The sequence below is a fragment of the Tachysurus fulvidraco genome, chromosome 18, assembly GCF_022655615.1.
Source record: "Tachysurus fulvidraco isolate hzauxx_2018 chromosome 18, HZAU_PFXX_2.0, whole genome shotgun sequence".
Lineage (NCBI taxonomy): Eukaryota > Metazoa > Chordata > Actinopteri > Siluriformes > Bagridae > Tachysurus > Tachysurus fulvidraco.
In genome coordinates this window covers 13,791,611-13,806,391 of record NC_062535.1, presented here as the reverse complement: position 1 = coordinate 13,806,391, position 14,781 = coordinate 13,791,611, and the positions used below count along the sequence as shown (strand labels likewise).

At 38.6% G+C, this 14,781-nt stretch overlaps 1 protein-coding gene across 2 annotated transcripts in view; it reads right to left on the bottom strand.

Annotated features, from left to right (window-relative positions):
* LOC113654017 (pseudouridine 5'-phosphatase) overlaps window positions 1-9,235 on the bottom strand; it is a 24,942-nt gene extending 15,707 nt beyond the window's left edge. The window contains exons 1-3 of one of the 2 annotated variants that reach the window (XM_027163969.2): window positions 8,867-9,235; window positions 6,396-6,614; window positions 5,399-5,628 (exon numbers count right to left, since the gene is read on the bottom strand). In XM_027163969.2, coding sequence (XP_027019770.2) covers window positions 5,399-5,628; window positions 6,396-6,614; window positions 8,867-8,924 — 507 coding nt within the window. In that variant the 5' untranslated portion in view covers window positions 8,925-9,235. The remainder of the gene's footprint in view (window positions 1-5,398; window positions 5,629-6,395; window positions 6,615-8,866) is intronic. The other variant, XM_027163954.2, reaches the window with a different exon arrangement.
* Between the last annotated feature and the right edge of the window lie 5,546 nt (window positions 9,236-14,781).

Below are 14,781 nucleotides of genomic sequence, written 5' to 3'. Positions count from 1 at the left end.
TTGTCGTGGAAGGGGTAGAGGAGGGTGAAAATTTAAGGCATTCTGGGAGGGAATGCTGAAGGTATCTGCTTGATTGTCTAAATAGAAGAGGTTATTACCACAGTTGCCGTACAGAATGAGGCCTCTGGCTGTACACAACCAGGTTATCCACTATAGTCATGGAGCCACCTGATAAACTGTTTTATGAGACCCAATAAACAAAGAAGTCGTGGACTTCTTGTGGAGTGGAGAGCATTAGATTTATATGGCAGGACTTTATCACCCTGTCCAGGAAGGAGCAGCCTTGGTGGATGTAAGGAGTTGCATCTGTACTTTAAGAATACAAGAAGAATCAAGGTTCTTGTACCAAAAGAACTTGACTTGGACTTGGACTAGACTGCAAGAGTGAATCAGCAGAAGGTGATCTTAAATTGGACAGACATCTCTTTTTAATAAGGAGGGGAGTTTAGTTTGTCTGAGCTCACCCCATGCCTTGGATAGAGTTAGGTGGAGATTGGTGGAGGCCCTTAAAGTGGTGACAGGCCTGAAGTCTTCCTGCCTTACAGCAAAAGGCTTAAATTGGAGGAGGAGTTTTATAACACATTAACAAGTGGTTATAAGAAGTACATCAGAAAGCGACACTTGCCAGACATGAGAAGTGAGCAGGAATTTCCAAGAATTAAAAGTTCTGTTGTTATAAATAAGAAGCAAGAAGGTGAAGTTGTGGGTTCAACCTTATCTTTCAAGACAGTCAACATATTTTAGAACCTCATCTAAGAAAGTAATATATCCAGACTTACTCCGAAGGCAAAAGGTTTCTAGGATGGTCTGGATTTTTGAAGTTCAAGGACCATGTGTAAACATCTGGTGGAAATGCGAACAGCTGATCTACAGTGGAGGATTATTTATGAGGCAGTAACTATGGACAGATATGTGGCTTATTTGAATACAGTAGTGGGTTGAAATTGTAGGTTCTATGGAAGGGTAGAAGATTTTGAGCATTTTAAGATTTAGAAGACCGGAAGATCTTTTAAAGCATAAGTTAATTGTTGGTTTTCAGGAACTCGAGGTGGAATTGCCACGAAACAATGATTTATTGGAAGAGTGAAGTACAGGGTTTTCTTTAGCTAGAAGGAAAGTGTTATGAATAACAGAAGAATAAGGGACTGCAACTGGTTAGTACTGATGCTGAAAGGATCTTTAAGGAGTCTGGTAGCTGGAAAGCTACATGCAGAATATGTATATTATGGTCATATAAATGATAAGATGTGTTTTTTGACATTTGGTGTGTCAGTGATGTTTCATATGTAATTGATGACGGTCTGTTGATTTTTAATTTTATCTATCCGGAGATATTTTTGGTGATGTATACCTGTAACAAAAAAGATTTATTAAACCTCAACAATCTCTCTCTGTCTCTCTTTCCCTTTCTCAATAAGTGGTTAGTTATGAACATTTGCGCACACACACACACACACACACACACACACACACACACACACACACACACACACACACACACACACACTCTCTCTCTCTCTCTCTTTCACAGAACATCTACACTGATGCAAAAGACTCACTAATGGCAGAAAGAACAAAGTGGCATAAAGAGGGCTACACTTTTTATCGAGTTAAAGATGACAGTTCACACTGCTACAAACATAAAGAAAACTGCACAATTAAGAGGAAATGAGCAATTTGCCAAAAACCTGTTGACCAAGAACATTATAAATGTACAAAACTACACAGTGTGCTACTCCTTTTTCTCTCACAGTCCTATGCCATCTTCATTATTCACTACAGGTATGCCGTAGATTACGGCATTATTCTGTTAACAGTTTTTTTTGTTTAAAAAGAAAAATGTTTATAAATATTCTACACGCTTCTCTTCAGATTTTTGTCGATAGCATGGTTGTGCTAGATGGGCTGGTTTATTAAGTAAAGAAACCGCTGATCGCCTGCAACAGGGATGTGGTATCCTAGTGGTTAAAATGTTGGGCTACCAATCGGAAGGTTGTGAGTTCGATTCCTACATCCACCAAACTGCCACTGCTGGGACCCTGTGCAAGGCCCTTAACCCTCAATTGCTCAATTGTATAAAAACAAATTAGATAAAAATGTAAGTCGCTCTGGATAAGGGTGTCTGCTAAATGATGTAAATATTTATGAGAGACCTCAAAGGAAAATGGCTAGTCTAACCACTCTAAGTGACCTCTACCACTCATAACAACTGTGCTGTGGAGAAAGCATCTCAGAAAACAGAACCTTGTCATGGACAGGCTACAGCAGGAGATCTCATCGGGTTCCACTTCAGTCATCCATGAATGGGAAACTGAGGCACTGGACAGATGAAGAGTGGAAAAGTCCAAGCATTACTATATAGTATTTAAATTTTACACTTCCACTCCCTTGGTTGATGGACTGCTTAAGAAACCAACTTGGGGGCACTTGGAAATTCTGGGATTTGAACACTAGACCTTCAAGATAGGTAGCATTCACCTCACACCACTGAGCTACCACTGTTTAATACAGAAAAATAACATCCATCAAGTTCTGTAGAATAACCGATTGCTTAATATCTCCTCAACTCAGTGTGCTTATGGTATTGTGGCACTGTAGCCTACTCCCACCGACCAGCTTATACGACTGTATGCTATGCTAGAATAAGAATAAGACAATATTTGCTATATTGGGAAAACTTGCCTCTGTATTTATGAACCTCTAACACACCTAAGAGCTGTTTACTAACATCAGGGAATTATCAGGACAGTTAACCATTTTAATTTTCTAAATACTATTTAACTGTACTATTTTCTACTGTATTGTATTATACTGTCTGTATTGTATTATACTGTCTGTATTGTATTATACTGCCTGTATTGCTAGCACAGAGCTACAAAGATAGCAAATTAAATCAAATCTGTCAAAGGAAAACACAAATATCATTTCAGTACCATATATTTCTTAGTTTACTTAAGAGAAAACTCACTCACTCACTCATTTTTTTCCGCTTTATCCGAACTTCTCGGGTCACGGGGAGCCTGTGCCTATCCCAGGCGTCATCGGGCATCAAGGCAGGATACACCCTGGACGGAGTGCCAACCCATCGCAGGGCACACACACTCTCATTCACTCACACATTCACACACTACGGACAATTTTCCAGAGATGCCAATCAACCTAACCTACCATGCATGTCTTTGGACTGGGGGAGGAAACCGGAGTACCCGGAGGAAACCCCCGAGGCACGGGGAGAACATGCAAACTCCGCACACACAAGGCGGAGGTGGGAATCGAACCCCGACCATGGAGGTGTGAGGCGAACGTGCTACCCACTAAGCCACCGTGCCCCCCTTAAGAGAAAACATGTAGAAATATATCAAACTGCCATTACATAAGCTGACTAACTGGCTAGTTTAGCATGTGTGTAGCAAGCTTGTTTAGCCTGAATGATCTGTGGTGGAAAGTCTGATAAAAATCTGTGCTCTGAAAATGAGATACTGAAGTTGGGCATTGAAAAAAAAAGAAAGAAAATGCAGCACTGTACTAGAAACAGAAATGATTGAATATACTTGAGAATCCTGAAACGATTTAGCCATTGAGAAGTCTCATTTCTTAGCACACAGCTAGTTTAATGAATTCTGTTTCCATTTTTTCTTACATGGTAATAAAAAGAACTTGAAGCAGTAACATTTTAAAAGCGTTAGCTTAGAAATCTGTGGTGAAAACTCAGTTGGTCTGAATACCTCAAGTGAGCCAATTCTGAGAGAAATATATTGCTAGCAGATCTTTTCCTCTGAACTGGACTCAGTGTCACAAAGTTTTGCAGCAGATGAATGTTGAATTATTACGTGTTACTATGACATAATTATCATAAAGACGGCGAGAGAGAGAGAGGGAACGAGTTTGACATTACTGTTACAGTTATTGCTCTCTTTTACTCCTCTCACGGTGGTGAATTTTTCCTTTTTTTATTGGGTTTTACAGCATTGTAAATTGAAACGTGTGTCTTGTTAATCCCCATCTGCAGATGACTTTCCTGTCAGACTTTCTTAGCGCATTTATACAAGGCAATTAGAAAAATAAAACAGAAAAATAGAGGCTCCGAGCAGAATAAATCAGCAGCCCCCCCCCCCCCCCAAGTTACCCATGTAGTGGGCTAAATTAAACAACACAACCACTAAACTTTAACCAATTACCTTCAACAAATTCTGCTCTTGTGTTGGAGTGTTGCCTTAAAATGGTGGGCTCGTTATTACAGATGAGACGGTGAGAAAATCAAGTCAGTTGTAATTAGAAATAAAGCACTGAATCTGTTTACTTTACCAAAAGTCGACTAAACAATTTAAAAACAATTTTGTCTTACTGCTAAATTCAGTCTGATTTCTTCATTTCTTCACCACTGCTATGTGAGAATGTAGCTGTACTGAGTTCATAATGACATTTGAACGAGAGTAATTATGAGTTAAAAGTTTATATCCCCCATGTTTTTCTAAATAAACCATGACTTCAATTTACTTTCCAAGTTTAAAATAAAAGTCACACAAAAAGATGCTAATCAGAACCATTAACCATCAGAAAATTAACAGAAAAACAGATAGGCCCATCTTAAATAGGCCCAAGTACAAGAGACAGATCAGATAATAATAATAATAATAATAATAATAATAATAATAATAATAATAAGTATAATAATAATAATTTTCAGAAAATAATGTTGGTATAAATCCGAGCTTTGTTATCTTCATTTTGTCCCAAAGGGGTGTGCAAACGTAATTTGAAAATACAATCTAATCAGACACTGAAAAATTAGCAGAAGCCAGATATCAGCAAAACGTCTGACCAACACCTCGACAAATTTAAAAAGGCCAAAAAAGTTTAAAAACCTGTGAAAGATAACGATACCTGCTCAGGTTAAATGGTGTATTTTAAAAGGTTATATTGACAGCACAAATTTGCAAATAAGAACATTAAGCTATGGTTTAATAAGTCTGAGCAGTTTGTAACATAAAAACTAGATATCCCAGAATTGTGTTTAACCAGAGTTTATTACTATTACAATATCGGAGCCTCCTTCCAAAAAAGTTCAGGAAACCTTTGCATTTAAACACTTACTGTAGATTAGACTTCTGGGTTTTTTTCAGTTTAATATAACACGTTTTAAATCTGTTTATTATTAAGACGAAATAATATACTACATCTGCTAAACAAAGCCCTGTGAATTAATTGTTAGTATAGAAACAGCAATGTGTTAGAATGAGTACATGCCTCGGTATAAACCTGTTATTTGTCTTGCAGTGGGAAACTCGGACAGAGCTACTGTGATAGATAAATCCGCACCTTGTGACTGGACAGAATCGAGAAAGCAGCTAGGCTGTGAGATAGATTTAAATTATTGTGATTGTTGTGAATGTCATACCTGTTCTGGATTAGCTGGGGGGTCGAACCTGCTCGCGCACACCAGGAAGGAGTCGGGCTGAGGCTTCCCGTTTTTCACTTCTGGGTCATCTCCAAGAACGACATGACTGAACAAGCTGAAGAAGTCTTTATGGCGGCTTGTCTTCATCTCGAAGGTCACACCGGCGGAGCTGGTGGCCACGGCGATGGGGATTTTGTGCTTGTGGAGATGTGTGACCAGATTCTCCACACCTAGTGATTGAAATGGAGATGTGTGCTGTTAGAACCGAGACGATCAGGACGGACACCGGAGGCCCTAAACAGATGCCGTCTGATCCGAATGGATTTGAAAACTGTCACTTAATCAGAAGGGCTCTTTGACTCATGTTTGATTATCATATACACTGAACTGATGACGATGGCTTTTTAAGAAGCACCGCATTCCTTTGTTCTGCCCCAATGTTCTTGGAATACACATTAGCCTAGACCGGTCACGGAGTCCCTTTATTTTTTTTCTTCCTCTGAATTTCATGCTCGATGAACAAAAGGTAAAATCGGCTAGCTATAGGGTGCCTGCCCAAAATCGCAGAAAAGGTCAAAGTGGCTGCTGGAGCACGAAAGCGCTCTGCATAACGCACAGCGCTTTATCAAAAGTTAGTTAAGAGCTAATTAAGAAAGCACGAGCACTAGAATCAGCGATTGTCATGACCTTTCCCAATTATTTCAGCAGCCTCTCCGATTGGGCTGGTTTTACATTCATTCATCAAATGCGAGGTTCTCGGCATGTATAATTGCGAAGCGGTGGATGAGATCCTGAAAGCAAGAAGGGAAGAAAGACCATGTCGCATTTACATTCCATTTACATTTATTCATTTTTATCCAACGTGAAGCATCTAGCTGAGCAGTGATGGTTAAAGGTCTCGCTCACGTGGCTAAAAATGGCTCTATGGTTGTACAGGGATTTGAATTCATATCCTTCCAGCCATTAGCAAAGAAAAAAAAAATCTCCTGTCAAGTACCTGGCATCAGGGAAGCAGAGGGGAAAAGACGTTCCTGAATTGCTCTGCTCTCTTCCAGCAACTCCTCGCTCGTCATGGGCAGCTCCAGAGAGTCTCGGATGATCCTGGCTGCATCCAATGACTTCTTTCCCATCACGGTGGACTTGATCTCCCAGGTGTATAATTTCCCAAAGCGATCACAGATCTCCTGGAACGACTGTGTGTATAACCTCTCTGTATCTGCAGAGTAAGAGAAACATGGTCGATAAACCTTGCTGATGATATTGTAAAAGACAAGGTGTCAAGAAGGAAAAACAAACCACAGTTTTTCAAATTTAACTACAGACCATCAACAGGAAAACTGAAAAGTTACTGAATTAACAAGAGTTGATTACGTTTTGTCTTAAAAAGCTATTTACGAATTTTTTTAAAGGTTTACACAGGTTAAACAAAACAATTGTTCATTTTTGTATGTCCTTTAACTTTATATTGTTATTAAAAAATAGCAATTAGGCTAAAGAAGTTTACAGTGGCACAATACTGTTATGTATGAGGACTTTTTAGATCCATCAAGTAACTTTATTTAAAAACAGAGCCTAGGAAGAAACATAGCGACTCTTTCACACAGAAAGTAATGACTGTCCCAACAACCAATCACTGATCACCACAGCTCTCACCAACCAATCACTGATCACCAGAGTTCTCACCAACCAATCACTGATCAACAGAGTTCTCACCAACCAATCACTGATCACCACAGCTCTCACCAACCAATCACTGATCACCACAGTTCTCACCAACAAATCAGAGATCACCACAGTTCTCACCAACCAATCAATGATCACCACAGTTCTCACCAACCGATCACTGATCACCAGAGTTCTCACCAACCGATCGCTGATCACCACAGATCTCACCAACCGATCGCTGATCACCACAGATCTCACCAAACAATCACTGATCAGCATTATTCCCAATTATTACCCATTGATCCCAAAGACCAATCACTGACCACCAGTACTCCCAAAGACAAATCACTTATCACTATTGTCCCTGATGACTAATCATTTATCACAAATGTTCCTAACAAGCAATCAATGAGTTCCATTTTCCCCAACAACTAATCATTAGCCAATTGTTCCTAATGACTAATCACCAATCACCATAGTTTTTCTCTCACATGTCTTTGCTCTCCATTTTAAACCATAAGCAAGTCAATTTTTACTAAAACCATTTTCCTTGGTATCCATTTCCTGTGTGTGTTTTTGCCTGCCTTCTTGATAGTCTTTTGCAGTATTACATAAATATATTTATATATTATATATTTCTAAATAGTATATTCTAATCAAACTTGGGTGTCTTAAAAAACAAACATTCTTCTTCACGTAACACCTTTTGATACACAAAAGACCACGATGAGTCAACTAATATGCAGATTATTCCGAGATGTCATCTGGTGACTTCTAACTGCTTCTAGTTGCTTCCCCTTGAAAAGACTCAGCACACACTGCTGAGGTGAAATCCACACACACCCCATGTACTGCACCAAAGGTTCTCCTCTCGCCCACTCAAACCCATTGATCATTCGCTATATTACTCTTGTGGCTCACCGAAGCAGTTCTTGGAAAACGGCCCAGGCTAGGGCAAGACCCCAGTGACAGGACACGCAACTGCACTCTGGGCAAATGACTTTACTCTGTGTGCCACCTGTAGCCTAAATGAAATACAATTATTATACACATCAGCCAAGACAGCACATGTACAGTTTAAGGGCAAAAATGGCAGAGGACATCCATCAGTGCATGTCCCTGTGGCACACTTACACTGCATATATGAAGTGTTATTCACACACACACACACGCACACACACACACGCACACACGCACACACACAAACACACACACACACAAACACACACACACTAACCTGGTAAACCTATTTACATTTACATTTCCAGCATTTGGCAGATGCCCTTATCCAGATCGACTTACATTTTATCTCATTTTAAATTACTGACAACTGAGAAATTGAGGGTTAAGGGCCTTGCTCAGGGGCCCAGCAACAGCAGCCTGGTGGATCTGGGAATTGAACTCACCACCTTCTGATTGGTAATCCAGCACCTTAACCATTAGGCAGGCAGGCAGGCAGGCAGGCACACACACACACACACACACACACACACACACACACACACACACACACACACACACACACACACACACTCTCTCTCTCTCTCTCTCTCTCTCTCTCTCCCCCCCCTCCCCCCCCCTCCAACCTGGTAAAGAGAACCTATGGAACCTATTTTAACCAGTACAGAAATTCTAGGCTGAATCCAATATTGATTCCTATTAGACACCAGACACTAGAGTGCACTAGATATGGTGACGTCATAAGGGACGTAGTGCACGTGTTCAGGACGTAGTGAGTCATTTAGGATACAGCCCAAATACACGGCGTCAAAAACACAGAAACTAAACAAACACTTCACCCACCTAACAACAACCCGTCCATGTCGAAAAGCACATGCGAGACAGGTTTATAAGACGCCATTGTAAAGCAGTAAACTTTGTTTTTTCACGCACAAAAACCTAGGAGCGGTTCTAATCGTATACAAGCTCTTAGGAAATGCGCGCGAGATCCATTGTAGCGAAAATGTGTTGGCCAAACAAAACTTAACGCGGATCGAAAAAATGTCTAGTTTAACCTATAATTTGTTGTCAATTGGATGAATAGTAACAAATCAATGCATACTAGGTCATTGCGGTTTTCTTATAAATCCTATAACCTAACCATTTAAGTTAAAAAAATTGTCTAGGTTTAAACAGTACTAAAACTCTATACGAAACACTGAGATACTTTCAGTCGTCCAACCTTTTTTCCGCAGTGGATTATGGGAAATGTAGTTGCAGCAGTCCCCTTAAAGCAGGAAACTGAATATCTCAAATACATAAAATGCTAAACGAATTTTTTGTTGTTGTTTGTTTTGTTTGTTTATTTTTAATGCATATATACAATACATAGATTAAATACCTGCATAATAAGATTGTGAGATTGTTCAAAAATGTATATATAATTGCTGGGCTGTTCAGTCTATTCAGTCTTAATTAATATTTATATATAAACATAAATGAGTGTTAGTCAGCTTTCTGTAATAATTATTGTTAATCATTTCCTAGCACAAACACCCAACTCTTCATCCATAATCAGGGGCTTATCCACCGAGGACATTAAGCTCTTTCCACTTGAGGCCTAAACAGATACCTGCTAATTTCCTCACTGTAATGGAAGAAAACATGGAGCTTGTGTTGTGCTTTCAGGGTTCTGCTCTGACGCTGATGTGTAACTCGGTCAGCAGATGCTCTGTGTCACGCTCACCTACTCATAATTCCCCTGGTTGCGTCACGGTCAGGGGAAAAGTTTTTTTTTTTTCTGAAGATCTGCCAACAAACCTGACAGACCCCATTCTGTACTTCATCACGTTTCCGCTGGGTAATTGGGAGCGCAGTGTAAACGGAGTGTGTCTCATTAATGGGTCGAGGGAGGGGGAATGGCTACGTCTGGGGAACGGGAGGAATCGTCCTACATGGAGTAACTAATGAGGCTCTGGATTCTACATCTAATTGGGGAGGCTGTGATAGATAATGCAGAAATGCAGCACTGCATGTGAGTGATGCAGTGGAGGAAAGATGGAGTGGTGGTGCAGAGTATTCAGATGATGGAGTGATGGTGCAGCGTAATGGTGAAATGGAGGAAAGATGGAGAGATGGCGAAGAGGAATGTTGGAGTGGAGGAAAGATGGAGTGATGGGGAAGAGGAATGTTGGAGTGGAGGAAAGATGGAGTTATGATGTGGAGGAATGGTGAATTGGAGGGAAAATAGAGTGATAGTTCAGAGGAATGGAGGAGTGGAGGAAAGATTGACTGGTGAAGTGCAGGTGAGGAAAAATAACAAAAATACTGTGGAGCAAAAAAAGGAGTGATGGTGTAGAGAAAAAAAGGAGTGATGGAGTGGAGGAAATAGGGTTTGAAGCAGAGGAATGATGGAGTGATAATGGGTTGGGAAGATAAAGTTATGTTTGTGATGATTATTGAATCAAACTAAAAGTGCTCAAAGGTTTATTTGTGGTAACAGAGTTTAAGTTTAGAGTTAGATTTAGGTCTAGGTAGGTTCTCATAAAACAAACGTGTGTGTGTGTGTGTGTGTGTGTGTGTGTGTGTGTGTGTGTGTGTGTGTGTGTGTGTGTGTGTGTGTGTTTGAGAGTAAATGGGTCTTTAATACCTGACCAGCAGAATATAAGGATCACAATGGCTCATTAAAATAGGCATGAATCGAATCTTAATGAAAAGAAAAACACCTTGATCATCATCACTTGATGAAAGAAAAAAACAGACAGAAAATGACTGCTTTCACATATGAACCTGTCAAATGCTAACGCTGCGATTTATTCAGACGATAATTTACAGCTTATAATAGCAAAAAGACATGGATGTCTGAAAGCTTGAACCTTATGCCTACGGATATGTTTGTAAACAAACGTCACAAAAATATCAAGTTATTTAAGGGACCAAGTAAAAGCAACATTTCAATCCGTTAATATATAAATTCTAGGAAAGCTATACTTGACGTTTTCAAGTAATAAAAGGATCTAACCTGTTTCCTGGATACTTCACAATTGATTAGATATGGATTGATAAGCTATGTATTGTACATTAATAAATAAATACATTGTTATGGATGCTGACTTGTTGAAGATTAAGAGAAGAAAAAAAAACTTTGTGGTAAAAGTATCTCGACTGAGTTTTCCTTGCAATCCTCACCTCTGTTCATTAAAGATATATTTTTATAAATTTGTCAATTTCCGTAAAGCTGCTTTTTGACAATGCCTATTGTTATGCTTTGTACAAATACATTTCAATCGAACTGATTACTAAACTAATTAACTGAATATTTTATTACTTACTTATTTTACCTTTGATACGACAGTCACACAACGCTGCACTCATTGCATTTAATAAAACAAATACAAAATAAAAAAACAAACAAATGAAAGATTTTACATAATTTTTTTTTTTACATTTTATACATTATACAAATACATTGTTTTATTGCAAAAGTTAATTTTATGTTTTGAATTGGCAAAAAAATTCTGTAATTATTTTCAGAAATATATAAATTTGTACAAATACATACAAGTTACTGTAAGGAACTACTGGGACAATTCCCTGTCTGACCAACAGAGGGGGTGCTGGCAGGCGTTTTTGCTCGTTGTTTATGGTCATGTGTTCGAAACTGTTTCTCGTTATCCCTACTGTGTTGCCCGATTTATACCTGATCTTTTGTATCTGTTTTTGTCCGTCATTGTTGCATGTTGTGTTTTGGTTTCCAGGTTTTTACATGTTGTTTATGTTGTATTATGATGGTTATGTTGTGTTTAAGTGTTGTATGTAAATATAAAGCGAGGAATGTTGGCGATTGGCAGTAGATGCAAGTGTAGATAGAGAATATTTAATATAATCAAGACAGTCCAAATGATGTTAGGCTAAATCTTAAAGAAAAACAGGAAGTAGGTCAAGAGAACAACGTTGTTGGCTCTTGACACCTGTTTTGTGAGAGCCACTTTAGATCAACCAGCGGCAACAATCCAGGGGCGGAGATGTGACATACAACAGAAAACACATGAAAACATGCCACAGAGCAGACACGAGCGGTGGAGCGGCTGCTGTAGCTCAGCTCAGGGGGAAAAATGGATGCATGGATGGATCAGCAAGTGAACTGTTTGACTTGCACTCAATACTCGACTCAACAAAATTAATCGTGTGGCACAAACCAAGTTTAGTCAATTTCATTTGACAATAAATTGCTTCACAAATGTCCAACTCATACCCATTTTGTGATAGTGTAAAAATATATAATATATATATAATTCAGCCGTAGACTTCATCATTCCTTCCAGGAAAACTGTTTTTTTTTTTCTCTCTGGGAATCTATTTCTGGCTGTAACTTCACCGTGCTGACTCTGCGTTTCCAGAGATGGAGAGAGAATGGCTTGTGTTTTGACACGTCCCTTTACAGTATTTCGATACCGGGTGCTATTTGTGGTGAGCTCATGCTAGAACTTCTTATTCCACAGCCACGGCATATCTATCTCTAGTTTCATTCTTCGACCTTACTCTCTTACCGTGTTCCCTTCACGATGGTGAAGACTCGAGGTTTTGTGCTTCTTTTGCATGCAGAGGTCAATACAATCGTTTGAACTATCTTTGTGTGACGCTAACTTGTGTGCGTGTGTGTGTGTGTGTGTGTGTGTGTGTGTGTGTGCGTGTGTGTGTTAGTAATGCTGCCATATTTATATCAAGTGGAAATCTAATATGGGAAACTGTTTTGATCTTCATCAGTCCTTCATAGTTAACATTAATAATATCAATCTTTATTCAGCTTTTAAATACATCATTAGACCAATGTCTGCATTCATCTTTTTTCACACTCAATTCATTCATTTTCACAAGATTTTCTTCATATGATCCATTTATTCTTAATTTTTTTTATTTAACATCTGACATTTTCCATAATACATTTATTTTCACTCGCTTTTTTAATATAATTTTTTACATGTAATTTTTCCCCTCCATGGATATTAGACACAATTACTTTACACACAGTATATTTTCAAATGTACTTCTTTACACACGGTTTACTTTCAAATGTAATTCTTACACACTTCATTTTCACATGATTTTTTTAATCCTTGTCGATTTCCTTTCCTTTTCTATTCAAAACTGTTTCTGTTTCTGTAAATCTCCTTCGAGACTGTTGTTATGTCTGTTGTTAAAAGCTCTATGCAAATAACGTTGAACTGAACTGAACTGAGTGATGTATGTGATTTGTCTGTAAGAGCAAGCGTTCTTTATTAAAAGCCTGCACGAGGGGACTTTGATGTTTGTACATGGCTTGTGCTGCTTTATGCGGCTCGACTTTCAATGTCGAAGTGGGATCGTATGCAGAAGGCGTCTCTTTCTGTTGTGATTAATTACACGCTCGGTCTTATAACAAACAGATAAATCTGTCGATCCGCTCGGCTGGGCCGGATGAGAATTACCATCTAATTTAGTCTGATTCCAGGAAGTCTCCTAACACTGACCTTGATCGGTGTACAAGGCATATTAAACTTAATCATTAGCATGTTTGACTAAATCGTTACTGAAACCTACCCGGCTATCCACAGTCAATAGACAATGTTGACTGAGGTGAAGCTAACACGGCTAATTTGCACGGCTCATGTAGAAGTGCTTTCCTTAATCTTTTGAATAAGTAATGAAGACTGAATCCAGCTGCTGACTTCTATACCAGCCAAATCAAGCATATCATCAGTTTTGAAGCATTGATGTTTATTGTGAGTTACAAAAAAGCCATGGCACGTTTTCAGAACGCCCCATCGACTTCCTGTCACGTCAGAAGAACTTTTTCCCAAGAATTGTTTTATCTCTCAATCTAGCTAATAGTCTATATTAACTAGCTTGACCCAGCAAATTAAATATGTATTTGATTGCTCCTGATTACGTTTCTTAACCGCTTCTGGTCGTCTTTCACCAGATTGCAGTAAAATAAGATCACAATGGAAAAATATTGATCATCAAACATGATTTGAGTGTCTATGTTTGAGTGTCTATGAATAAAATCAAACACTAAACTTCCATCTAAGCTGAGAATCAAACCACAATTCTGGTGTTTTGTAACAGACTCATTACCACAGTGCTGTTCTACCGTAGTGTTTTAACACTGTAGTTATAATGTATTTCCATCAGCACCAACGTCCTCATGTGATTCGCACTGTAACTGGTTTACTTTTTGTACGACATGAATCGATCACATTTGCGCTACATAAATCAACCCAGTCATTAATAACTTGTTTACACAACGTTAACTAGAAACAATGAAAACACATTGCTCATTCATTTTACTCAAAAAAAAAAAAAACTGCAAATTTTCTTTCTTATATCATAATGATTACATATTCCTTTTTTTCATTGTATATAATTTGTTATTCAGGATCTTATTATTTATCTACAAATAAAGTGATTACTGAAATGAAAAAATAGCATCAGATCAGCATTATCTCGATCGTCTTGTTCTTTGTGCGTCATACAAACAGTTTTGTAAATATTACAGCTGAGAGACTTCAAAGACTTTTGAAGTCTTATCAGTTCGAATTCTTTCATTCTAGGATTTATTTTGTAATTAAATAGTTTTGAAATAACAAGTTCTTGACTCAAGACTTGAATCAAAATTATCCAAAAAAGTTTGACCTCTCATGCTAATGTTTGCATCAACTTCTCACGCTTGTCATCTCTTCATCTCAAAGATCGGCAGGAAGCCGTGCGATGTCTCTGCTGTACCTCGGTGCAAATGC